The 25782-nt window shown below is 36.2% G+C and overlaps 5 protein-coding genes and 1 non-coding gene across 7 annotated transcripts; 3 read left to right on the top strand and 3 right to left on the bottom strand.

The window, feature by feature from the left end:
• Positions 1-791: 791 nt before the first annotated feature.
• Positions 792-912, bottom strand: LOC126624844 (5S ribosomal RNA). The gene has a single exon (XR_007624236.1). It is a non-coding gene; the product is annotated as a 5S ribosomal RNA (ribosomal RNA).
• Positions 913-1004: 92 nt separating this feature from the next.
• On the bottom strand, positions 1005-6716 carry LOC126624095 (glycolipid transfer protein 1-like). 2 transcript variants are annotated; one of them, XM_050293113.1, is made up of 11 exons: positions 6286-6716; positions 6139-6194; positions 4323-4453; positions 4085-4208; positions 3488-3619; positions 3069-3270; positions 2807-2862; positions 2442-2542; positions 2176-2326; positions 1463-1594; positions 1005-1283 (listed from the first exon to the last, which is right to left on the bottom strand). In XM_050293113.1, the coding sequence occupies exons 1-11, from the start codon at positions 6551-6553 to the stop codon at positions 1170-1172; spliced, it is 1467 nt and encodes a 488-aa protein (XP_050149070.1). In that variant the 5' UTR covers positions 6554-6716; the 3' UTR covers positions 1005-1169. The 2 variants fall into 2 exon arrangements, with proteins under 2 accessions (XP_050149070.1, XP_050149071.1); XM_050293114.1 differs by lacking the exon at positions 6139-6194 and having other exon boundaries at positions 6286-6372.
• A 6816-nt stretch (positions 6717-13532) lies between these two features.
• On the top strand, positions 13533-15520 carry LOC126624094 (plant-specific TFIIB-related protein PTF2). The gene has a single exon (XM_050293111.1). It carries the CDS (start codon positions 13695-13697, stop codon positions 15318-15320), a length of 1626 nt encoding a protein of 541 aa, XP_050149068.1. The 5' UTR covers positions 13533-13694; the 3' UTR covers positions 15321-15520.
• A 913-nt stretch (positions 15521-16433) lies between these two features.
• Positions 16434-16858, bottom strand: LOC126624106 (uncharacterized). The gene has a single exon (XM_050293128.1). The coding sequence runs from the start codon at positions 16839-16841 to the stop codon at positions 16434-16436; it is 408 nt and encodes a 135-aa protein (XP_050149085.1). The 5' UTR covers positions 16842-16858.
• LOC126624105 (uncharacterized) lies at positions 16458-18029 on the top strand. Its single transcript, XM_050293126.1, has one exon. The coding sequence runs from the start codon at positions 17364-17366 to the stop codon at positions 17769-17771; it is 408 nt and encodes a 135-aa protein (XP_050149083.1). The 5' UTR covers positions 16458-17363; the 3' UTR covers positions 17772-18029.
• Positions 18030-19944: 1915 nt separating this feature from the next.
• On the top strand, positions 19945-21447 carry LOC126624103 (heavy metal-associated isoprenylated plant protein 28-like). The gene is made up of 3 exons (XM_050293124.1): positions 19945-20042; positions 20494-20569; positions 20910-21447. Exons 1-3 carry the CDS (start codon positions 20037-20039, stop codon positions 21332-21334), a joined length of 507 nt encoding a protein of 168 aa, XP_050149081.1. The 5' UTR covers positions 19945-20036; the 3' UTR covers positions 21335-21447.
• Positions 21448-25782: the final 4335 nt, after the last annotated feature.

The following is a 25782-nucleotide window of genomic DNA, read 5'->3' as shown; positions in this document are numbered from 1 at the left end:
AATCATTGGCGGCTAAAGTGATGAGTCTCAAATAGGAGATTAGAGGGCTCAAGCATGAGAATAAACAGTTGCATTGGCTCGCACATGACTATGCTACAAACATGAAGAGGAAGCTTGACCAGATGAAGGAATCTGATGGTCAGTTTTTACTTGATCATCAGAGATTTGTGGGTTTGTTCCAAAGGCATTTATTGCCTTCGTCTTCTGGGGCTGTACCGCGTAATGAAGCTCCAAATGATCAACCTCTGATGCCTCCTCCTTCTAGGGTTCTGTCCAGTACTGAGGCTCCGAATGATCCCCCTTCGGTGCCTTCTCTTTCTGGGGCTCTACCGACTGCTGAGACTTCTCCTAAGCAACCTTTGTGAAGGCTCCCTAATGTTTGTTTATTTTGACTCATGTATATGTACATATTTGTAACTTATCGGGGATATCAATAAATAAGATTTCCTTCATTTCAACGTATTGTGTTAAATACACCAAAGCCTTCTTCGCTAAGTTCTTTGAATTTTCTTTTGTTAAAGCTTGTATGTTGAAGCTTTGTGAGTGGAGCATGTAGGTTGAGGTAGTGTTCCCTTAATTTCCCGAGGGAGGAAAACTTCTCGGTTGGAGACTTGGAAAATCCAAGTCACTGAGTGGGATCGGCTATATGAATCTTAGAACGCCATTGTGCTCGGTCCTGTGTCATTTCCTCCGTTAGATCCAAGTACTCTAAGTCTTTTCTTAGAGTCTCTTCTAAAGTTTTCCTAGGTCTTCCTCTACCCCTTCGGCCCTGAACCTCAAATAGGTGGGGGGGGATGCAACACGAGGACTTCCCAGGAGGTCACCCATCCTAGTACTACTCTCTCGCCCAAACTCACTTAACTTCGGAGTTTTGATGGGATCCGGTGCATGTGAGTTGGTATGATCGCCCAAACTCGCTTATCAAATTCAATTCCTTGCATTTGTAGCGCATGACACCATTGCGCATGCATGGAAACGTTCCTATAAGTGTACATTAATCACCATGGCCTAAAAAAATCCATATTTGAATATGTCAACGAAAGAATTATCAAAGAATAACAAGGTTGGGAGGGAGGGAGGTGTAAATTCGACATGAGTAGCAAATTAAGTCTATTCTGTTGTTTGGTTGGCCATATGAGGCCTGAAAAAAATGAAACAAAAACAGCAATTCAACAATCCGAAGATCCGCAATAACGGGAGGCAAATGGCAGGCAATGCAACTGAATCAAGAAACCTCCCCCCCCATCAATAAGTAGCTTAGATTTATCCGAGCCCGAACTAGCCTGTGTCAAAACAATGAACAGCCGCGTGTTACTTTGCATTGCAATGGAGTAGGTCAAGCATGACAGTCGGGAAGAAATCTCAAACTCGAGCATTAAAGCTTTTAACAAAACTCACAAGGATGTTTTAAGTTTAACAATAACAACCTCACTAAATTCTGCAACAGAAGAAAATTTCTTACCAAAAACTTGTCAATCTCTTTAATTAGAGGTGTAAAGATAGAGCAAAATTTCTTTATATCACCCATCACATCACCATTGCCTTCGATTGCCTCCATGAACTTTTCTCTGTCCGTAGAAAGCGCCGAGTAGACCTGTCATTATAGTGATTAATAGTTAGATTTCATCACCATAAAAAGTTCCTTTTTGCCATTTCTTTCAGCGAGGAAAAATGTGAGAATAGTAAAACAATCAAGTACTATAATCAAATCATAGAGAACAACCAATGATTAAACCAGTGGATAAGCTAAGCAGACTTTTGCTGCAAGTTTTGACAATTTTCCTCTATCATTCAAAACAGTAACCATATATTAAGGAGGACTTTTCTCTAACATGGGAAAAACACAAATGCTTTCAGATTTAATGAGTGTAATAGCTTCAAGCTTGATCAGATGAGTTCTGTACTTTCTACAGTGCTTAAATTCTTGAACAAGAGAGAAACTTGCATAGAAGAAGTGCTTTCAGTGGATGGAGACATTAAAAATGAGCTCAGCCCCAGTAGTTAAAAAACATATATGCAACTAGGCAGCAGAGGCAACTTGCAGAATATAATTGCCATAGTTGTATTTAACTCGATCGGGCATAGAAATTTGATTCCAGCATAGACATTCAAACGACCAGTTAAGTACGAACAATGTTTGAGCACCAAATATTTTAAGGGTATCAAAGACATTACTTTACTCAATGTATTATTTGGTTCAAACCATTCCTGTCGTTCAAACCATATTTTCAGGGTCTTGCCATAGGCATCTTTACAAGCCTCAATCGTAAACCACTCCGGATGCTCCAGCAAGTTCCGAAACAGTTCTACCACAAAATCCATGTTTCTGATAATGCATCAAGAAATAGTATCATGCATATATCACATTTCAACCAAGTGCAAAGGCATACAACAAAAACAAAACAAAAAAAAACATACGAGTTTATGATTATATTGAGTACCTTGTCAGAATATTAAGAGAAAATGTTTCAATCTCAAATTGCATGAAACCGTACAAGTAGTTGAACTTGGAAGGATCTGATGAGTATCTAGACTGCAATCTCTATGCAAAGCCAAAATTGGATAGAGTGAGAACACTAGCACGCATTCAAACTTAATAAACAAAACATACGACCTGAATTCACATGCATATTAACCATAAGATGTTCTGAGCGTACGGATGCAAAGAGTTTAGATTAGCATTGCCATGTCCAAGTTGAACAATGCAAAGCGTTCTAATTAAGGCAGAATTACAAAAGCAGAAAGTATGAGACTCAAAGCAGAAAATGAAAGGGAAACGGGAAAATACATGAAAATAACATCTTACCGCTACATGAAGACGGATGGTATAATTAACAGAATACACGGCATTTCCAAATTTAGCTGCATCAAGCCCAGAACCAAATCATAAAGCTCATATTGTACAAATAAATAACAAATGGTCATGTAGCTTTATGCTTAACAATCGTTATAAACGCCAAGTGTCAGGTGTGTGCCTTTTTGAAAGCTTAAAAATGGTTCAAAGCTTGGAATCAAACGAATTAAAGCCACTATTCACGGGATGAAATAAATGAGGGAAATGAATGAACCTATAACAGGCAAAATCTTATTGCACGATTCCAAGAAATGCTTCGTCAGAATCTCTTTTGATTTAGACTTCACGCTCTCCAATTCTTCCAAAGCAGGAGCAAACATAGTCTTCCCCATCTTTTCTTTTTTTGGGTATGTACTTGGTACCTTTGCTACAAGGCTAGCACCAGATAACTTCAAATCATCCATTCCAAGACTAGCCTGTCTCAAAAGTGTAAAGTTCATGAGCAAATATTTTAACATTTTACAATAACAAATGATTTAATAATTCATTGCCTCCTTTTTCTATTTTAAACTTCCCTTTTCTTCAGAGAACCTCGACACGGAAGGGAGGATTTATTGGCTCCTACCAGCTGAGAAAGGATTATTAAGAGTAAGGAGCCTAGTAAATTTTGCAACTGAAAAAAAAAAAACTTACCAAAAACTCGTGATTCTGTTTAAGTAGAGGAGTAAAGGAAGTGCAAAATTTCTCCATGTCTCCCATGACATCACCATTGCCTCCGATCACCTTCAACAACAAGTCTTTTTCAGGAGCAAACTTGCGTCCAAGCTATCATTCCAGTGAACAATTAAGTTAAATTTTCTAACCAATAAAATTTCACTTAATCAGTGTAGGAAAACAATAAATCATAGAGTACAGCCAATGATAAGTTGCTGGGAGTTTTCCGAAATTTCCTCTATTGAAGCAGTAAGACTATAATAAGAAGAAGGGCGTCTCTCGAACATGGGAAAACGCAAAAATGCTTTCGTGTTTAATAAATGTAATAGCTTCATGCTTTCATATGAGTTCTGTACAATATACTGAAAAGAGAGAAAACTAGTTTGAGTATATGGAGAACATGGAAATACATTAAAGTGCTGCCAGGCCAAGTAATTAAAAAGCAACTAGGCAAAGCCGGCAACTTGCAGAATATAATTGTCACTAGTGAAGCATAGAAATAGGACATTCAAAGGGAAAGATTAGTACGAATAATCCTAGGTCACCAAATAAATGAAGGGGAATCAAAGTCAGTACAATTTTTTCATCATGCCATTTTATCAGGGTCTTCGCATAGGCGTTATAAACAGCCCGAATTGTAACCCAATCTGGAGGATGCTCCCGTAAGTTCCGAAACAGCTCTACCAAAAAATCCATGTATCTGAAAATAAATCAAGAGTAGTATGAAAAATGTGATGTATCACATTTTGACACAGTGCAAAGGTGATTCTAAAGCCAAAAGAAGATAATGCGAGTTTATGATTCTATCGTGTACCTTGTGAGCCAAACAAGAGAAACGGTACTCGAGCATTGTTCATCAGAATTATTTGTTTCGACATCAAAGTTCACCAAACTGTACAAGTGTTCGAACTTGGAAGGATTGGATTGATATATTCTTTCCATTTTCTACACACAGGAAAAAGTGCAGAGAGTGAGTATAATAATAACATGCATTTAAACTCAAGAAACTATATATATATATATATATATATATATATCATATATATGTAGATTACCCACAAGACAAAGACAAAGACAAAGCATGGAGAGTCAATTTGCATTGCCATGTCCATTCTCTATAATGACAAAAGCAGAAGGTAGCAAAAACTTGCAGCGAAAATTAGGGGTGGGCATGGTTTAGTTCGGTGCGATTTTGAGTGAAACTGCAATCGAAACCAAAACATTTTGCAGTGCGGTATTGAAGCCAAAACCGAAATGAAACCAAACCGATTGGTTCGGTTCGGTGCGGTTTCAAACGATTTCAGTTTGGTTTTTGAGAAAAAATATACAATTTAAAATTTACACCTACGTACGTATAAGACGGTCTCATTTTCCACACAATACATTAATTAATAAACTTGTAGATTGTGTTCGAGCAATTGTCATTATCAAACAATTCCAAACACAGCAAGGGTGAAGGATCTAATCTTACCGAAAACTACGTGCTTATTTCATCCGATCACAAAGTAATTTTCAATGTATACATATTTTAATTCTTTAAATGTTTAGTATAACTTGCAAATATTTCTTGTTCCATGTCATACAAAAGGCTGAGTACATCATTCATTTACATGGTATTTCTTTTTCCATCTTTCAAAATCTGGAGATCAAAATAACAGTGACTATTACATGGATTTTTGTTTTTTTGTTTTTAATCTAGCGAAGATCACAAAAAGCGACCGTTTTCGCTACCTAGGATCTATCTTGCAAGAGAACGGAGAATTAGATGGAGATCTCAACCATAGAATACGAGCTGGATGGATGAAGTGTAAGAGTGCATCCGGCGTGTTGTGTGACCGTCGTAGGCCACTGAAGCTCAAGGGAAAATTTTATAGGACGGCAATAAGGCCAGCGATGTTGTATGGCACAGAATGTTGGACGGTGAAGCATCAACACTTACATAAAATGGGTGTAGCGGAGATGAGGATGCTTCGTGGGATGTGTGGGCACACGAGAAAGGATAAGATTGGGCATGAGGATATCTGAGGTAAAGTAGGAGTAGCCGAAATTGAAGGAAAGATGAGAGAAAATCGGTTCCGGTGATTTGGACATGTGCAAAGAAGGCCGACTGATGCTCCGGTTCGAAGATGTGACTACGGGACAGAGGTTCAGGGCCGAAGGGGTAGAGGAAGACCTAGGAAAACTTTGGAAGAGACACTAAGAAAAGACTTAGAGTACTTGGATCTAACGGAGGACATGACACAAAACCGAGCGCAATGGCGTTCTAGGATTCATATAGCCGACCCCACTTAGTGGGAAAAGGCTTTGTTGTTGTTGTTGTTGTATCTAATGTTGGAGAACGATGGTTTATTCGGAACGAAAGAAGCACCAAAGTTAAAAATTAGGAAACGGATAATATTCTAGTGTGGTTGAGTCCATACTAAATGTATGGACTCTAACAATAACCAATTAAAACATGACATCTAATTGAGGTGCGGCGGTTCGGTTTCAAAATCGCAACCATATCAAAACCGCAAAACCAAACCTTCGGTACGGTCCGATTTGGTTCGTGTTTTGGTTTCGGTTTTTGGTTTCAAGTGGCCACCGCTAGCGAAAATAAAAGGCGAAAATAAATGAAAATAACATCTCACCACTGCACAAGAGAAGATGGACGTCCTAACATGATTCAAAGGGTCTTGAAATTGAACTGGATCAAGGCGAGAACCAAAATCAGGAAGTCGATCGATGTTATACATATAAAAAATCGCATGAATAAAAGCAATGAATAATGAATGTACTTGTAATTGGTGCAGTATGCCTGCACACTACCAAGAAAGGGACGGTCCGAATCTCTCCACTTGGGGACCTGACAAACTCCAACATTTCCAAAACAGGAGCGAAAAGGCACTCCCGATCCGGAGCAGGACCGCCCAACGGCCAGAGAATAGCATAATTTGCCACAATGGATTCCTGTTTCCTTTTCCATGCCGTAAGGGCGTCTGTTTCTTTTACTTTGGTTGTCTGCGAACTCTCTTTTATTGGCCCTGCCGCTTTTCTCTTTGACATTTGGTTGTCTGTAAACCCAAGTGTCGATCTGTGAAGGCGGTCTCTCTATGATGATGATGAGATCTGGCTTTTTTTTCAAGGGAAAATCAAGGAGAAGCAAATTGTGGCTAGGGTTTCAACGAATATGAAGAACCGTGAGACTACGAGAGAGAGAGAGAGCGCGCATCCAATACTATTTTAGGGTATGTATTGAATTGAGATTTTGAGAGATTTTAATTATTTTAATGAATTTATGGATATTCAATTAGAATTTTAAGTGATTATCTGAAATTCAAGGTGTATTCAATTAGAATTTTAAGATAGTTTATTAAAATCCTTAGAAATCCGGGTGTATTCAATTAGAATTTTAAATAAATTTATAACATTACAAGTGTATTCAATTATAAATTGATTTTAAAAATTTTGAGAAAGTTGAGGAATTTGAAGGAATTAGAGAGATTTCCTAGTGTATTTTAAGCATCAACAAATCTCACATCGCCCTATGAGATTTCAAGGGAATTGAATCAAAATTTTATACCGATGTGTATAAAATATTTGTATCAAAATTTAAAAAATCCACAAATCTCACATCTCCCCATTAAATTATGAGCTCATCCACCCTGAAGCCACCAAATGGAAAAATATTTGTACCGATGTGTATTTACTTGAGATTTTTGAAAATTTTGTTAAATTTTCGAAATTTATGGATTTTGATCGAGTTTAATTATTTTGTAGAAACTCCATCTAAAATTTTGATTCAATTTTCTCCAATTCTTCAACTTTTAAAAATTGATAAATTACAGTTTACAGCCCCAATTTTCGGTGCAATTGCAACCTTATACAACATCTTTAAAACATTTCAATCTCATACACAAAATTATGTTTAGTTCAATATCATACATCTGTTAGTCAAATCTGTTAAAATGACCATTAAGTGACGACATTGCAAATATAGGCTCCACATGTTTGCTGACCTATATGCCACATATGTGCCACGTGGAAACAAAATAAATATAAATTTTAAATTCTTTAAAATTCTAAAATAATTTTCGAAATGCTATCTTCTTAATATTAAAAAAAACAAAAAAAAAATCTCTAAAATATCTTCTTTTAAAACATTTCAATCTCATGCACAAAATTATGTTTAGTTGCAATATCATACATCTGTTAGTCAAATCCGTTAAAATGATCGTTAAGTGACGACATTGCAAATATAGGCTCCACATGTTTGCTGACCTATATGCCACATATGTGCTGCGTGGAAACAAAATAAATATAAAATTTAAATTCTTTAAAATTCTAAAATAATTTTCGAAATGCTATCTTCTTAAAATTAAAAAAACAAAACAAAAGAAAAATATCTTCTTCTAAAACAAATTAGATTACCCCAAAAAAATGAAGAAACTCATTGCCTCACAGCCCCACTCCCATCTAATTTTTGCGACCTCCACCATCTCTTTCTCTTCCTCCTCTCACTTTCAACTCTTAAATCTCAAAGGGTTTTACTTGTTATTAGAAGTACCAGGTAGTAGTCACTTTTCGTGTATAAGTGCGCTTGCTCTTTGGTTCGTAATCAGATCAGAATTTTACAAAAGAAATACAAACACCAAAAAACATATATTGGAGCTCAACGCCTTTTCTCCTTGCTCTTTGATTTCATCAATGACGGTTGGTGTAGTGTAATTAGTTTGAAATTGTTAACAGGCTGGGTTTTGTCCCTGTTAGGGGCAATTTTGGAAACTTAATTTTGAGCGGTTTCGACTTCATAATCCAGCCCATTTAGAATTTTGGGACTTGTACTTATGGTTAATTTTGAGGTGTCTTTACTTAAATAAAACTATAGGGTGATTTTTGGTTAAAATAGTATTAGCCCAAGCCTTTTTTATTAAAACTTCCAGAAAAACGTTGGAGGCTTCTGTAAATTCTCGATCAATCAATCAAGATGCCAATTCTTGCTCCAAATAGCACTCCTAACATGATGCAACTTTACACTTCAATCAATCAAGAACGTCTTCCTATCCGACACCTCCGACCCCCTCGCACGACTGCATCTCGTGCATCTACTACGATGACTCTACCTTTTCTCGGTGCCTCCATCAATTTGTTTGAACAACTTAAGGTCACAGGGCTTCTTCCAACATATTTGCAAAATATTAAATAATTTAAATCTTGTTTGAACGGAAGAGTGTTTTCGGTTTCAGTGGCCCATGTCTCTTTGCATCCAACCCAATGTCCAATGCCGGTCCACATTTTAACACCAGGTGCATTCTTTTCTTTTCTTTCTTTATTTATTTATTTGTTTTGTTTTCTTTCCTTTTGTTTTTGATGTTTTATTTTTCTCTTGTGTTTTTTTTTATTTGATATGCTTCAATTAGGTTTCGTTTTAGTATTTCCTTTTATTTTTGTTATCTTTTATATTTTATTTACTTTCCACCCCTTGAGGACAAAGTGTGACATAAGTTTGGGGATGGGAGAGTAAAATTTTAGGATTTTAATTTTTGGGTTAGTTTAAAAAAAATTCATTCTTTTTAAGTTAATATCCATAGTTTATTTTAAACTTAGAACAAATGGACATGTTGAAGATTAATCTCACAATAAAGTCTTTTATATTTATCATTTCTTAGACGCTACTTCATGAGTTATACTTTGAAGATTTGCACATTCACATCAACATGGTTTGTGGGGAGTGAAATTGAAACACTTACTTTTAGTCTGAGTTAATTTTTAATTTTTGTTATAAAGTAAAGTTTAGTTCTTGTTACAAATAAAGTAATAATTGTTCCACTCAAGGCTTTGCTTAGTAACCGAATCAGTCCTGCCTAATTAGTAATGATTATCGCGTCACACGGGGCCTGAAGGGATATTTTCCTCTGATTGTTCGCTCAGTGGCGGGGAGCTGGCATAGGGCCTGGAGGAGGGATATTGGACATTCACTAGTGATTATTATATATAAGTTATGATTTGAGACATTGCACGACATGCTAGGTTTCAGAAAACCTATGTTTATCATTATATATGTGTTTTCATAAAACATGGGGTTAGTATGTTGATAATTGTTTTACTATATATATCAACTTAGTCCACTCCCTCTTCAGGATTTAGAATCGAGACATACAATTTCAGCGTCAAGGCACTTCTGCATCGGCATCTTCGAGTCCTCCCAGTGTAGGACCCATTCTTTTATTCATTCAATTTTATATTAATTCTTTTAGTGTTCTAGATTAGATGTGTGCTCTGAACACATTCCTTAAATACATATTCATTATCTTTACATTTAAGTCTTATTTATCCCTTATTTCTAACATTTGCACTCAATAAATGGATTTCGTTATCCTCGGGTGTCGGCCAGCACGTGTTTATCTTGGTATTTGGGAAATATCGGGATCGAGGTGTGTCACAACTTATTGACTTTGACTTTGACCGATCAACGGTCAACGTTGACTTTTTGACCCTTTTTTTTTTTGTTTTCATCCGGGATCCCTCCTAGGCTAATTTCGACGTCATGAACCCATTTATGACGTTCGTTTTTTAAAATTCAATCATTTGAGTATAGCTCTGTTAATTGTACTCTTTATGTGCTTGGATGCAATTAATAACGGCGTTTCCGTTATTCCTATTTTGTACGGCTTTGGACCAACAATGTAAGGTGAATAGACTCATTCTAAAATGCATGTTTTAATAGTATAAATGTATACATGAAAAGTATGATTGAATACTTACGTTTTATGAGATAACATGCTTACTGAGGCTAGTTTGAATTATACTATTTTTCTATATAACCCATGTTCTTTATAGGATATCTGATGAATGACGATATAATATTTAGTACATGTTTTTTAACACTTCTTTATAGTATAGATGATAGATGACTGTATACTATGAAATTGATTTTGAGATATATATTCAATAGTTTTGTACTTAACTAATGGTCCCTATTCCGCCTGTTGGCGAGGTTATGTTGTTGGCATAAAGCCGAGAGAATTAATCTCTAGTTGCGGTGTAAGATCTCACATCGCCTGGGGGGAGGAGGTGATGTGCCTTATATGTACATGTCCACTTTCTATAGTAAGACGCGTTTTGGGTGGAAGCCCAAGAACAAATCTGTGAAGGCGTTGCCCAAAGCAAACAATATCTTACTTTGCAGATTGGGTTTGGGATGTGACAATTTGGTATCAGAGCCACTCCCTGGCCATAAGTGTGCCGACGAGGGGGGTGGATTGTAAGATTCCACATCGCTCGGGGGAGAGGAGGTGATGTTCTTTATATGTACATGCCCACCTCCCTATAGTAAAACGCATTTTGGGTGGAAGCCCAAGAACAAATTCGTGAGGGCGTAGCCCAAAGCGGACAATATCTTACTTTGCGGACTGGGTCTGGGATGTGATATACGAGCTGATAGACACATAATGGCATATGGCCTGAAGAGATTTCCTCTGGCTACATCGCATGGATGGGAAGCTAGCGTAAGGCCTGGAGTGAGACTGGACACTCACTAGTGATTACGATATATACGAGATATGTTTTGAGATGTTGCATGGCACGTTAGGGTTTTCGAAAAACCTACCACATATTATGCTATTAGTTTTCATAAAATTTTGGGGGTTAGTATGTTGATAACTGTTTTATTATATATATAGGGTCGAGGTAAAATGGAGAGGAATGGTCGAGGTGTTGAATGGTGGTGGTGAGTGGTCGTAATTCGCCGGAAAAATGGGCCAAAATCGCATCGGAAAACGAAGAGGAAACCAGACTGAAGTCGGGTCAATAATGGGGTCAGGGTTGGGTGGATTTCTCTCCCTCATTTTCCCTTCTTTCTTCCTTTCCTTATTGGCCTAATCCTTCCTCTCTCCTTCCCTTAATGGTTCCCTCTCTTTTTCCCCCCTCTTCTCTAGTTCGTCCCCCTTCCACCTCCTAGCCACTCACGTGGCTTCCTTTCACCAAAACAAGGCTCCCACAAATCTGGATCCTTCTAGATTTATAGCAAAATGACCATTTTACCCCTAACTTCGTTCGTTTTTATTTCATTCCTTATAACTCCGTTTGGCGAACGATTTTCACCTACACGCTCGTGGAATTGTCTTCTATCTAATTATGTCAAGAAAATATGATAAAATATATGAGGAGAAAATACGTCCTTGTATAATCACGTTGAGCCACCTAGGGGCATTTTCGTTTTTTCCACTTATCGATAAATTTTACGACATAAATATAATAAATTTCGGTAATCAAATCTTAAAATGTCTCTATTAAATTTTCATATCCATAAATCGATGTATTTTCGATTTCCTCCATATAATCATAATTAGGAATATCAAATTCATATAATTAAATTTCCGGGATATTACATAAACATTGATGTGCAATAATAGGTAAGTAGCTAGCCATGCATGAACATTTTTCTTAGATCCAATTGATCGATGTTGAGAGAGTACCATATCAGGAGGATGTAATTCATAGTATTAGAGCAAACCTATATTTTGGTATGGAGGCTCTACATGTACATATATATCTTATTTAATTTTTTGCTGAACGTATTAACACAGTTTTATGTCAATGAGAAAGTAAACGTAATAGACCAAAAAAATTAGGGGCAAATTATACATTTCTTGTCACAGTGTCAGTCATGCGCGCGAGAAAAGAGATAGAAAGGAGGATACTCACCATGATAAAAAAAGTTATTCTCCTAAATCACGTGAGGATTGAGTTATTGGAAGAAAAGACTATGATCCGTGACATGAAAGTTTTTCACCAAAAATATGATGAAATCAGCCAACAATAACGGTCCTCCCTTGTTTATTTTGGGATATTATGATTAGAAGTCTTAATATATTCTCATAGAGTTTAATCGTTCTTCATAGGTACTCTTGTACATTTTAATTCAGTTCATTATATATCCTGATAGGTACTCTTGATGGATGTATGTTAACTTCACATTTCACAATGACAATGGTTTCAAGAAACTTGTACATGCATTAAGATGTGAAATTTCTGTGATTAAATTTGATGTCATTGATCATGTTTATCTACTTACTAATTCGTTTTGAAATTTAACGATTTTTTAACATAATTTTAGAAATGCTTTCTTCTTAATATTTAAAAAAAAAAAAAAAACAAGAGAAAAATATCTTCTTCTAAAACAAATCAGATTACCCAGAAAAAAAGAAGAAGAAACCCATTGCCTCACAGCCCCAAATCTAATTTCTGCGACCTCCTCCATCTCTTTCTCTTCCTCCTTCTCTCACTTTCAACTCTCAACTCTCAAAGTGATGTTGATCAAAATCCGGTGGCGCAACCAGCAACGAAATCAAAGGTTAGTGATCTCAAATCCGGTTTTGACTGGTCACTTATTACAATCATAGAGAAATAGAGAGACAGAGAAAAGGTAGAGTCATCGTGAGATGTTGTCGCCACACGAGCTGTGGCGAGGGGGCCAGGGTTATATGTGTATTAAAAAGTTTATAACTTAAATATTAAAGTTTTCTACCATTTATATAAAAACACATGGTAAACCACTTATGTTTCGGTCACAATGAAAAATTTCTCTTTGAACAGGACGACATCAGTGCGGAAGGCATGAGAGGACGCTTAAATTTAGGGTTTGCATCATGTTAGGAATGGTATTTGGAGCAAGAATGGGTATCTTGATTGAGTGATCGATAATTTACAAAAGCCTTCAGCGTTTTTCTAGGAGTTTTAATAAAAAAAACTTGAGCTAAGATTATTTTAACAAAAAATCATCCTATAATTTTATTTAACTAAAGACATCTCAAAATTAACCATAATTGGTTAGGTGCGTACAATTTGAAAGTATATATTAAACCATCATCTTAAGGTCATATATATATATATATATAAAACTCATGTTAATATATGTATTTACATACATACCTAACCATCAAAATGATAATTGTAATCATCGTCTGACCATCAAAAACATTAAAACATAATTGGTTGACCTAATTTTTGTCATTTAATTTTACTCATTCCTCAGGGAAAACAAACATTCTTATACAAATTCTCAAAACATTTTATTAGGGTTTTAGACTCTAAAATTCCGGGAAGAAAAAGAAAAATAAAAAGAAAAATAAAAACTCTCTCGGTATAAATTGGCTGACGAAACACTGAGAGCCTCCACCACCGCCTCAATCGCCGACCCCAAAACATGCCCGTCTGCAGCAATTGCCGCGGCAAAACCTTCGTCCGCGATGACGTCACCGAAAACCTCTCCTGCTCCACCTGCGGCAAGCTCCAAGAGTACGACAACTACGTCCACCAATACGGCGGCGTCTCCGGCCCCACCGGCACCTTCGTCTCCGTCGGCACCACCGGCTCGGGCAACGTTTACAGCTACAAAGAGACGAAAGTTTACGAAGCCCTAAAATTTATCGAATCCATGTCGCTCCGCCTCGGCCTCTCCACCGCCGAGGCCGACGCCGTCAAAGCCATGGCTAGGGAAGTCACGGTAGGTGAGTACGGCCAAGGTAATTGGTTCAATATTTTCGTTGGTGCTTGCGCGTATGTTGCCATGAGAAGGGACAATAAGTCCTTGCCGATCGCCGAGGTCGTTTCGGTGATCGGCGGCACGGATGTTTATGAATTGGGTAGGATGATAATGCGTATAGTTAATTTTTTGGATTTGAAAAAACCCGAGTTTCCGGAATTCGATATTGTCAATTTGTTCGAGCGGACGCTGAGGAATTCGTATAGTTTCGAGGGAATTGAAGGAGATAAGAGGGAGAGAATGAGAAAACAGGGGATATTTCTGCTAAATTGTGCAAAGAAGTGGTTTTTGACAACCGGGCGTAGGCCGCTTCCGATGGTGGCGGCGGTGTTGGCTCTTGTGGCGGAGTTGAATGGTGTTGGGGTTAGGATTGAGGACTTGGCTAAGGAGATTCATGCTGTTGTCCATACTTGTAAATTGCGGTACAGGGAGCTTTTAGAGGCGCTTGTGAAGGTTGCACAGGCCTTGCCTTGGGGGAAGGATGTTACGGTTAAGAATGTAATTAAGAATGCGCCGTTTGTCATTCAGTATATGGAGAGGAAGTTGATGTCGGAGCCGAGTGGGAAAAAGGATTTGGTGGGCGGCATTTGTTTGGATTTGGGAGATGTTAGAGAATATTTGAGGAATGATAGTGGATACGCAAGTGATTTCTGTTTTGAAGATGATTTTGATACAGAAATGGATAAGTTAAAGCTTTCACATGAGTCTCGGTACTTTGAGGTGGAAGATGGTGGGTGCAAATTGGGGGTTGAGGAAATGGATGCGCTGAAGCTTTCACATGAATGCTTATCAATGATTTACTCAAAGTTTTCGGATGAGGTTGACAATGTTAAGTCCTCTAAGGGGTTTGAAGAAGTTCGTGGAACAAAAAAGAGGCGAGGTTTTGCGCTCCATGCTTGTGCTGAGTGGTGGAATGGACAGTCGGAAATGAGCAAGAGGCTTCTGCTTAAGGAGATATTGGAGAAAGATGTAGGATTGGATGCTATACCTCCGTCTTTTGTTAATGGTTGTGTAGCAGTTAAGAGGAGGAAAGAAAAGATAAATGCTGCCAAGCAGCGAATTGATAGAATTATGTGTCCATCAAATGCTCGTTCAGGTGACAGCAGCGACATTTGCATTTCTGAAGAGGTACATACTAGGAAGAAGAGAAAGAGAGGACGAGGCATTGATTGGGAAGATTTAATTATTGAAACCCTCCTCCTTCATAAAGTAAAAGAGGAGGAAATCGAGAAGGGGTGGTACAGTGTACTACTGGAATTATATGTATTTAACTCTGGGGTTGTGTGAGAGCTTCTGCACTTTGGAACTGAAATGTGAGGAATGTGCCTGCATGCCCTTGCAACTCCATGATCGAAGTGACTTTTTTTTAACTGAATTTGCTAGATTTTGTAGATCTTACAACTGATACAATCATACGAGTTACGAAAGTTTTGTTTCCTCTTTTTGAACAGAAGATTGGCAATTATATTGATATACATTTGGCCTAATTCTTTGTCTCAATTATTACTTAGTAAGTAAGGAAATTGTCTCAAAAGGTTTATCTTTTCTATACATGTAGTGGTTTTTATGTTGCCTGGCTCATAGACTAGCGTTTTTCAGTCGTAAAGGATAGAATCGATACCTCATGGGCCATTCTTTAGAGAATGAAAGTAGTGTATACCATCTGGAGTGATAGATATAAAACTGTTTCCTTTTTTCTGGACAATTTAACGCTGCTTGCTTTATCCTTGTATTTTGTTTTTGGCTGCAGTGAAGTGTATTAGTTTCTGCATTTCCGGTATGAGTAGGCTAAACAGCTGAGAAAACTAAAGATGGTTGAATGAAACCATTGAAGCAACAGCTGAGAAAACTAAAGATGGTTGAATGAAACCATGGAAGTAGTGGAATGCAGGTTCCTCTGTACGAGTAAGGCTGATCGTTTAAGTAATTCATTATGCTTTAACTCTTAAATAAACACGGTAAAATCTGTATTTCTTCCAGTCCCCTATTTGTTACTTTTTCTGCTTTAAACTGTTTTTTATGACTTGTTTGATGATTGAAGCTCATTTTATTGCTTACATATCTTGCTTACCAGAGAACAGGAAAAGAAATTGTCTGTTTCGAAATTTAGTATTTTGAAAATTCTGTACTGCCATCTTCATTTTTTATGGTGTGAAACTGGCATTAAGATAAAGCATGAAATTCTTAATCCACTTCGTATAGTATTGACTATCATTGTCTAAATTTTTATTTTTGTAGCAGGATACCACAATCTGAAACGTTATCAAAATAAAGCCATTCTTGGACAGCAATGGAGAGAAAATAAAGAAAGATCGGCTTCCCCAAATAGGAACCGAAGTTGTAAGCTGATGAAATCTAGGCACCTACTGGATCTTGTCCTGCTTGGTGGTCAACATGAGCTTACTGCCCAGCAGCAAATGCCTCAACGGGGAAAGTCTTGGTGATACCAGCAAGACTCTTGAAGTTGATTTTTCCGGCAGGCTGATCAACGATTATTTCACTAACCGGAGGCCAGAGCATAAGCTCCTTAGCCTTCACTCCCTTGAGCTTCTTAATCTTTTGCTTCTCAACATAGCCTTTGATTTCAGTGTCATAACTCACAAGCTTACTGATCAACTTGAAGCTGTGTTCGACCTTCTTCTTCTGGACGATCCACATGTAGCCGGTGGCTCTCACAAAGCCAACTTCGATCACATCAGCAAGAGGCAAAAGCCCTAGCGGAAGTTCAAACTCTTGGAGCAAGGCGGTAGCCAATCTCAGTCCCTCCTCGTGGCCTTTCTTCACGATTCCTCCTTCCTTCTCCGCCATGGTAAACTATTATATATCTTTATTAAAGTTCCAAAGTAGTTTTGTGAAGTTGTAGGCACTTTGGGGTAAATGGGTTTAATTTATATCAAGTTACTACATGCATAGGACAAACAGAATGGAGAAACCAAGGTGTTTTTCTTTGTAGTAATCACCAAAATTTCTCTCTAATCCGGCGTAAAATTTATCCTTATTCTACGAACAACTGTCAAAACCGCCGAAGCTACTATGTGTGTTGTGGTCATCACCCATTTTGCTGCTCTTGTTGTGTCCTATTCTTCTTGTTCGTTGAAGACAGTTGCAACTTACCATTGAGTATTATGTGCAGCTTGGAAAGTACAATTCCACCTGTTTATGTTAGTGAGCTTTGTACTTAAACCAAAACAACGATTACGATATTGTATATCGATTAAAACTAGGAGTCTAATGGCCTTCTTACTTGGATAAATCAACCCTCTTTACCCCAAAGTACTTATAACTTCACTGCTTCATTCGAAAACTTTTAAGGAAATAATTTTTTTTATCATGGCAGAGAAGGAAGGAGGAATCGTGAAGAAGGGCCATGAAGAGGGGCTGGCATTGGCGACCGCCTTGCTCCAAGAGTTCGGACTTCCGCTAGGGCTTTTGCCTCTTGCTGATGTGATCGAAGTTGGCTTTGTGAGAGCCACCGGCTACATGTGGATCGTCCAGAAGAAGAAGGTCGAACACAACTTCAAGTTGATTAGTAAGCTTGTGAGTTATGACACCGAAATCAAGGGCTATATTGAGAAGCAGAAGATTAAGAAGCTCAAGGGAGTGAAGGCTAAGGAGCTCATGCTGTGGCCTCCGGTTAGTGAAATAAACGTTGATCAGCCTGCGGGAAAAATCAACTTCAAGAGCCTTGCCGGTATCACTAAGACTTTCCCGGTCGAGGCATTTTCTGCCGGGCAGTAATGCATGGACTACTAAGGTTCAGTAGGTGCCTCCATTTCATCATTTCACTATTTTGATATGGCTTCTGATTGTGGTCTCCTACTAGAGAAATAAAAATTCACTTCATGATATTTAAAATTTAGAGACTTTCAGAAAAGTTATGTAATATTATTGAAACGAAAAGAATTATTATGCTCAAGCAATACAACTTAGAAAAGCAAGAGGTTTTGGACCAAAAAAAGAAAAGCGAAAGGTTCTCCAACCCAATCGTTAGAGAAATTGCAGTGAAGAGCAAACATGGCGTAAGGGTACATATTCTCTAGTGATCAATTAGAACATAATCTTTGAGATGAATCCTAATGCAAAGCTAACATGATTTGAAAAGAATCGCGCAGAACAAGTGAAGGTATATATTTTTATTTAGCCAATAAAATTATACATGCCACCAATACGGCATAACATTTAGAGACTTCGACATCATTTGATGTTTATGCTAGACTTGACTTGGATAACTCGTAGATTTAATTAATGTTGCATGAAGAGATGAATGTTGTTTGGTTGCATTAAAATGAAGGTAGAAGATCGATTAGCTACAGATAAGGGTTGGACTGGGAAGGGATAAGTTTTATTTAGACTAATTCATCTAATATGTTCAATTAGACAATATACAACTTTTTTATTTAATTTTTATTATTATTAAAGGGAGAGAGAAAGTTCAAAACTATTAAAATAATTTAGGGGTGTGATATTCATACATCCATTTTTACGTCTTCCACACCTTTTTAGTTTTCAGCCATCGGATCGGATGAATTGAAAAATATCAACGGACATAAATTAACAAGGGGTGTGTGAGAAGTAAAAAGAGGTGTGTGGATAGCACACCCCATAATTTAAAGAATGTGGGAGTTTCGAACTCATAACGCATACATGAATAAAAACTCAACATCCTATTCAATAGTACAAGTTGACGTATATTTCTCCAATCGTCATTCATCAAATGTAGTGAGTTATATATGCAAACCAATACTAAACTCCAAACAAGACCTTAAATAATCTCTCTTTCTTGTTCAAAACTTGCTTGCAACCTATGTATCATTGTGTAACTTTCACATGTAGGACGTTATTATCTTCACCAATTAAATACAAAAGTCGTCTACTTGAAAGTCCCCGAATCATATAGAGATCACGGTGCACATGAATTTGGAATCACCTATGGTCCTGCAGGAAGCAACTAGGCCAACTATATTAATATCTCCCTGCATCTTTTCTGGGAGAAGAAACCTTGATGTATGAATCGGGAGACCAAATCAATTCCATCCCCCTTTTTCCTTTTCGAATCCGAGTACGCCAATTGTGATATGATATGATATGATTTCAGTTCTTTTCTTTTGGTAGTTAGAAAGTGATGTTTACACTTTCTGCATTGGAGAATCATTTACATGACGCGAATATATTGTTTTAATGACTTTATGTGCTAATGTATTGTCGTAAAGTACCGTGGAAAAACAAAAATGGAATATCTGATAGATGTAATCAACAGTTGTCAGAATTATGCTAGCATAATACTCCAATGTGTGACATTGGTGATTGTTATATTTTGTGAAATGCATATGCATCGATGGCTGACAGTCACACATATTTATATTCCATGTAGCTTGGGTGTTCATTCGCATATACCTCCGATACAGTTGGATGAACCTTAACTAGTAGACCAACTTGCACATAAGTTATACAGAAGGTGATCTATTATGGTATATCCATGCATACAACGACTATATATACGGATGATGACGATAGTTCAAGAACATTTCAGTGCTGATGACGACGGTAAATGTCGTTGACAACTATTCAGACGACCAAAAGGCTCAATAATTGCAATGAAAATTTAATAAAACTGTTGTTACTTCGTTTCCACACTTAACTACACGTTTGAGTCCTTGATAAATAATAGATAATTAAGAGATTAATATAGAAATTACAAAGATCAGCAGACGAGCCAGGCTGCAATTCAACTTCTGTGCATTTGCTGTGCACTATCAATCAAAGCAACAAGATTAAGAAAACGAAGGATAAAAAAGAAAAGATGGTTGTGGGGACTACTCACTTTTTAAAAATATTCTCACTTATCTTGCCATGGCAGCGTTGAAGAACTCATCAAATATCTATATGACTTCTCTGCAATCTTTTGCTATATATATTGAGTGCAATTGCAGTTTAGTTTCTCATTCCAAAAGAGTTCGAGAGAGAGAGAGAGGTTCACAGATCTATATATCTCAATATTCTAACATGACGGTGAGAAAACCACATAGCTTAGCCTTACCCTCACTCTTTCATTTCTGTTTGCACGTCTAAGTTATTATCATGCATGGTGACATATGTAGCTATAGCCTTTTTTTTTCTTTAGTAAAATAGAAGCCTAGGTGATCTTAGCTCCTTGGAGTTTAACGATGCAGAACGCAAAACGTTCACTCTCATCCCTCTGTTGCCCTATTAGAATGTGTGTGTGTGTGTGCATGTGCCTGTTTTTGAAGTTTCACATATAGTTAACAGCATCCACATATTATAGGGAATGCTAATATGCATGCCATGTATTTTTTTTCAAGTGAATGCTTCAACATATGCAATCTTCTCCACCGATCGATCGCGCATTTTAATTAGCCAAAGCAACATATATGTGTTTCACTCTGGTCTTGTGTCCGTGCATGAACTGTAATTTTTAAAGTTATCTATTGATTTTGTGCAGATAGTAGAGATGATAGTGACCATGGATTGTGCTGGCTGCGAGAATAAGATTAGGAGTTCTCTAAAAAAGCTGAAGGGTATGGTGCAAGTTATTGATCCTTTTACTTTTTTTTTGCGTTCTAAATATCCCTTTTGATTGAAACTTTTTCTAATAAATATCTAGATTGTAAGGATGTGATGAAATGTTTCACATCGGAAGTTTAATTATCTAACTGTAGCTCGATTATAAACCGAGTACTGCAGTTGTTGTTTAAAATTAACTAAAACTAATTACAAAAGACCAAGACCAGGGCTTTTTTCCCATAGTTAAGGTCCCAGATAGCCAGACTGCCAGTATGGTTAATTATAAATAAAATAATTAACAATATTAATTTTGATTACTATTGTGATTCTGACATTATTTTATATATGTACCAGGAGTAGATGCTGTAGATGTGGACTTCAACATGCAAAAGGTAACTGTAACGGGATGGGCTGATCAAGAGAAAGTTCTGAGGGCAGTGAGGAAGACTGGAAAGAGAGCTGAGCTTTGGCCTTACCCTTACAACCCTGAGTACCACAACTTTGGCCTTGACTACTATCAACAACATCAGCCGCTTGATCTGAATCATCATCATAAGCATCATCATAACCGTCAGATTACCACCCACCATCTGCCCATCACTACCTACATTTCAGTACCTAAATCCTCCTCCTCATCATATTCCTACAACTACTATGAACATGGCTCCACTAATCAGGACACTGGCTACTATCAACCCCCTCCTTATTCCACCATGTTTAATGAGCAGGACACTGCTGTGTTCAGTGATGACAATCCTCATGCTTGTTCCATAATGTGAATCAATGTGACGGTGTACCTTAAAATATGTACAATTCTGGTTGTCCCGTGACCCTTTTTTGCGGCACATTTAGTTTGAAGAATATATATGTATGCGCTAATGTTAGTAGCTTATGCACTCGTTCACTTTACAGAGTCATCATTGCGTAGGTTTCGTATGTGTGATGCAACCATGGTATAAAATATCGATGATATCGGAAATATCGGTAGTTCAAAAACATGGAAATTTCGATGAAAATATCGGGATATTATCGATATCGATAAAAATTGAATAAAAACCACGGAAATTGTAAGAAAAACTTGGAAATTTTTATTGAAACTTTGGATAATGTTTATTTAATCAATTATCTATTTGTTTATAAAAAAAAATTAGAAAGAAATGCATTACACGATGGATTTAACTGATTTAAGTTGATTATACAGCGAGCTGACAAACACTGTGAGTGTAGAAAATATGTAGTAATTAATGAAAAAAAGATTAAACACACCATAATCATTTATATATAATGATTTACTATAATATTTTACACTTTATACATTACATGTTAAGATACATGAGTGATTTAGTACCACATAAAGTTCATATGAGGTTCAAAATTTTCACTATCTTCATCATCTCTATATGTAGAGTAAGTTTATTGTGAAGAGTATTCATCAAATGATAAATTCCCAAAATAGTTTTGCATGTAATTGTTAACATGTCACTCATATAAATATAAATATTTTAGCATATTATCACTAAAACATAAGTGATCTATGGTGTTACGGTGTTGGAGGAGTAAAATGGGAGGGGTTCAAATCCTCTTTGTTCCGATATTTTGACAAAATATTGCTGAAGTGTGAGCGAAATTATCGACATCGATATTTTCCGATATTATCGTCGATATTGTCGATATTTGTACGATATGTTCCGAAATATCCGTGATTCGAAAAAATCGAAATATCTTCGATATTTTGTCGATATTATCGATGTTTCAGACTATGGATGCAACCCATCTTATTCTACCGTTCATGACGTGGGCAATGATGTTTGGATTTAATGGATTTAATTTGAAAGTTTTCTTCACTGCCTTTGTAAATAGTATAGAATCATGTATATCATATTAGCGTTGTGTATTATTCGGTTCCTGGCTTTCTTATATGATTTACATGTTATAATATAAAAAGGCTAGTGGTTCTAACTAACACCACTCTTTTAGCCTCATGTGCTGTATTTGTGAGCGCAGAAAATACCTTTAACATAGTCAGTTTACAGTGCTAAATTAAATGGTTATTATAAGACAAGTGTCAAATTCATTGTGCTATATTATATATAATAAAAATTTAGGTATACCAAGCGTATAATCGGTCTCCGATTTGTAAACATAGGGCTTATTTGGCATGCCGGACTACCGGATAGAACCACTTAATATATGAATTCTCTAAATAAAAGAGAAATTGTTGAAGCATAAATTGGTTGGCTCAGAACAAGTAAAACACTTTTCCTCATAAAATTTATTCTTTAAAACAATATCTAACCACGTTTATTAGAAGCACTACAAAATTCTTATCAAAACTAATTTATAAGAAGAAAAAAAACTTGAAATAAAAACAAAAAATTAACATGATCGACTATGAAAGCATCAGGGTAAACCCTAACCCTATCTTTACCTTCTCCTTGAAGGAAAAGATATCTGGGAAAAAGTCTCATATTAGGAAAAAGTTGTTAACATTTTTTCTCATTTATTTATTGTCTCTCAAATGATCATACACACTCCTTTCATCTATTTTTGTTTATTTTGGACGTTGAGTTCAACTAATTAAAGAAGAAATAAGAGACAAAAATAAATAAAGCGGTGCACATGGAAAAAAAAGTGAGAAAATCTTATTCTAAAAACAAATAAAACTTCTATTTTTCAAAGTAAATTGTAGCAATGGTTCTTTAACTTTAACTCAATTGGAAGAATGATCTCTCAACTAAAAATTCATTATTATTGATCCATCAACTCATCAAAATGTGCAGCTTTGGTCCCTCAACTAAAAATTTATTACCATTGGTCCCTCAACTTTAATCCAACTAGAGAAATGATCCCTCAACTTTATTCTAATTGGAGCAAGGATCCCTCAACTTTAACTCAATTGTAGCAATGGTCATTCCAACATAACTCATTTTGACAAAATTATGACGAAGTTGACGAATAGGACCATGGCTACATGTTTTGATGAGTTAAGGGACCCTAATTGTAATAATGGTCCTTTCAACATAACTTATTTTGACAAAATTCTAACGAAGTTGACGAAAAGTACTATAGCTACACATTTTGATGAGTTGATGGACCAATGGTAATGGATTTTTAGTTGAAGGACTATTTTTCAATTTGATTAAAGATGAGGGACTATTGCTACAATTTACTCTATTTTTCAAGTCATTCTTTAAAAACCATATCCCTAAAGTTGTAGTTTTGCAAAAATAATGACTTGAAAAATTGGTGAGATAATTCTATCTTGAAAAAAGACTCAGCCTGATCTTGGAGTTCTCGGAGCCAAAGGTTCTTCGACTTAAACTCTAGTTTAATTTTACAGTGCAACATTGCAGTATCGAAAGAAAAACCAAAAAGAAAGAACTGAGAAGGTTTAAATGATAACTTTGCTAATGACTACAAGTCTACAATCCTCAAAATAGGCATATTGTTAGTGGAGAAACCAAGGAGCAAAATGGTTAGCCATCATCGAGAGATTTTTCAGTGTGACCGGTATACGAGGTGGTACATAACGTGTCACTATACAAATGATGAGATATGTGTACTAAAAAGTTAATTCTTAAAAAATAAAAAATTTCACCGTTTACATAAAAACACGTGATGTACCATATGTATTCCCATTACAATCAAATATTTCTCGCAATCATCAAGGATGGGCATTGCATGTGAGTATCCACGTAGCAGTTGGCCACTACCACGCTCAGTCGCTCACCTCCCAAATAATTGCCTCCGTTTGGCGCCATTCGACATTGAGCAGCTCACCAGATTTGACATCATCTCCCAATTCCTGCCGTTTAATACATGTCTTCATCTCGTCCGTTAGCATATTATTGTGTGTGTTTATTTATCATGTTTATTTATCATTACAGACGGGAGGATAAGATTTGAACACAGAACAGTAACCTTACGCATTTCAGACACAAAATTATACAACTATTGTAATTAAAGTATTTTACATCCCTTTTTATCTTTTTTTTTTCTCGGATAACAAAAGGTTTAGGAAGAGATTGATTACTCTAACTATCAGAGACAAGATCTATCTACAACCTTGAGTTAGAATAATTTACGCATGATATCTAACTGCTAACTATAGCCAGTATGAACTTACATAAGAATTTACAAATTACATACAAATGAGACTTGCTGATAGCGAAACTCAAACTTTGATGGGACGACATACAAAGTAAAGAACTTGCCAACCGAACCAATGTTGAACCTTGCACATTTCAAATACAAAGTTATACACTCATTGCAATCGTCTACTCGGCAGGACCACTAGCTGCTCGGGTCAATGAATCTCCCAAAATCACTGACCAAGAAAAGCTATTTGTAATAAAATAACACGATTTTCTCAGATTATGTTTAGCAATAATACCAATATTTTGTTTAGACCAGATTATTCTACTTCTTTACCACTTATTTTCTTTTCGTTAAGAAACAACACAAAGTGTCAATTACAGTTTTCTATATTTTACGTAAAAAAGAAATGTGATTTTCCTATTAATAGGCCACATTGCAAATAATAATCTTGTATTTTCATTTTTCTTTCCTTTGGTGTTTTTACTTGCATTTAATCAATATGCTTTCAATTTGTTTTTGCGTTCATTTATTTTGTCAATTGAGTTGATTTTCCCGTTTATGTTTTTGCGCACATCTTCCCATTAAAAAAAAAACGTATATTGACAGAAATTTTGCGTCACATAATTTTATTTTAACGGACTAACTAACAGAATGAAAATACAAAGACGAAAATGCAAGGGTTAAAAATACTACAAGGTCAAATGATAAACTGTAAATTACTGGAACAATTAGCGTAAAGTGTTAAAGTGGGTATTAATCCTTAAACAAAAGTATGTTTAGTTTAGTAGTTAATTAATTAATTAATTAAAGTTGGTAATTATTACCTATAAAATAAAGATCGAAGTTAGTATTTATCAAATATAGCCAAATATTAGCCTCTAGTCTAGTTTCAAAAATGTCAGTTTTTATAAAACCTTTAAATATATTCAAAATATCACTTAAATAGACACAAATACCCTTAACTTATACAAATAACTAGTTGTTAATTAAAAAATTCTTGCGATAATCAAGTGTCCCTTTCACTAATTTTTCTAATATGCACCCGAATAATTTCTATTCCGTAAACCTTAAAATTATGTTTTTTGCACTTTCTAAGAACACAACAAATCTCTCGATTCACTACCACAAT

The sequence above is a fragment of the Malus sylvestris genome, chromosome 5 (genome assembly GCF_916048215.2).
Source record: "Malus sylvestris chromosome 5, drMalSylv7.2, whole genome shotgun sequence".
Classification (NCBI taxonomy): domain Eukaryota; kingdom Viridiplantae; phylum Streptophyta; class Magnoliopsida; order Rosales; family Rosaceae; genus Malus; species Malus sylvestris.
Note: the sequence above shows the minus strand (reverse complement) of the source record. Positions and strands in the feature narration are given on the sequence as shown.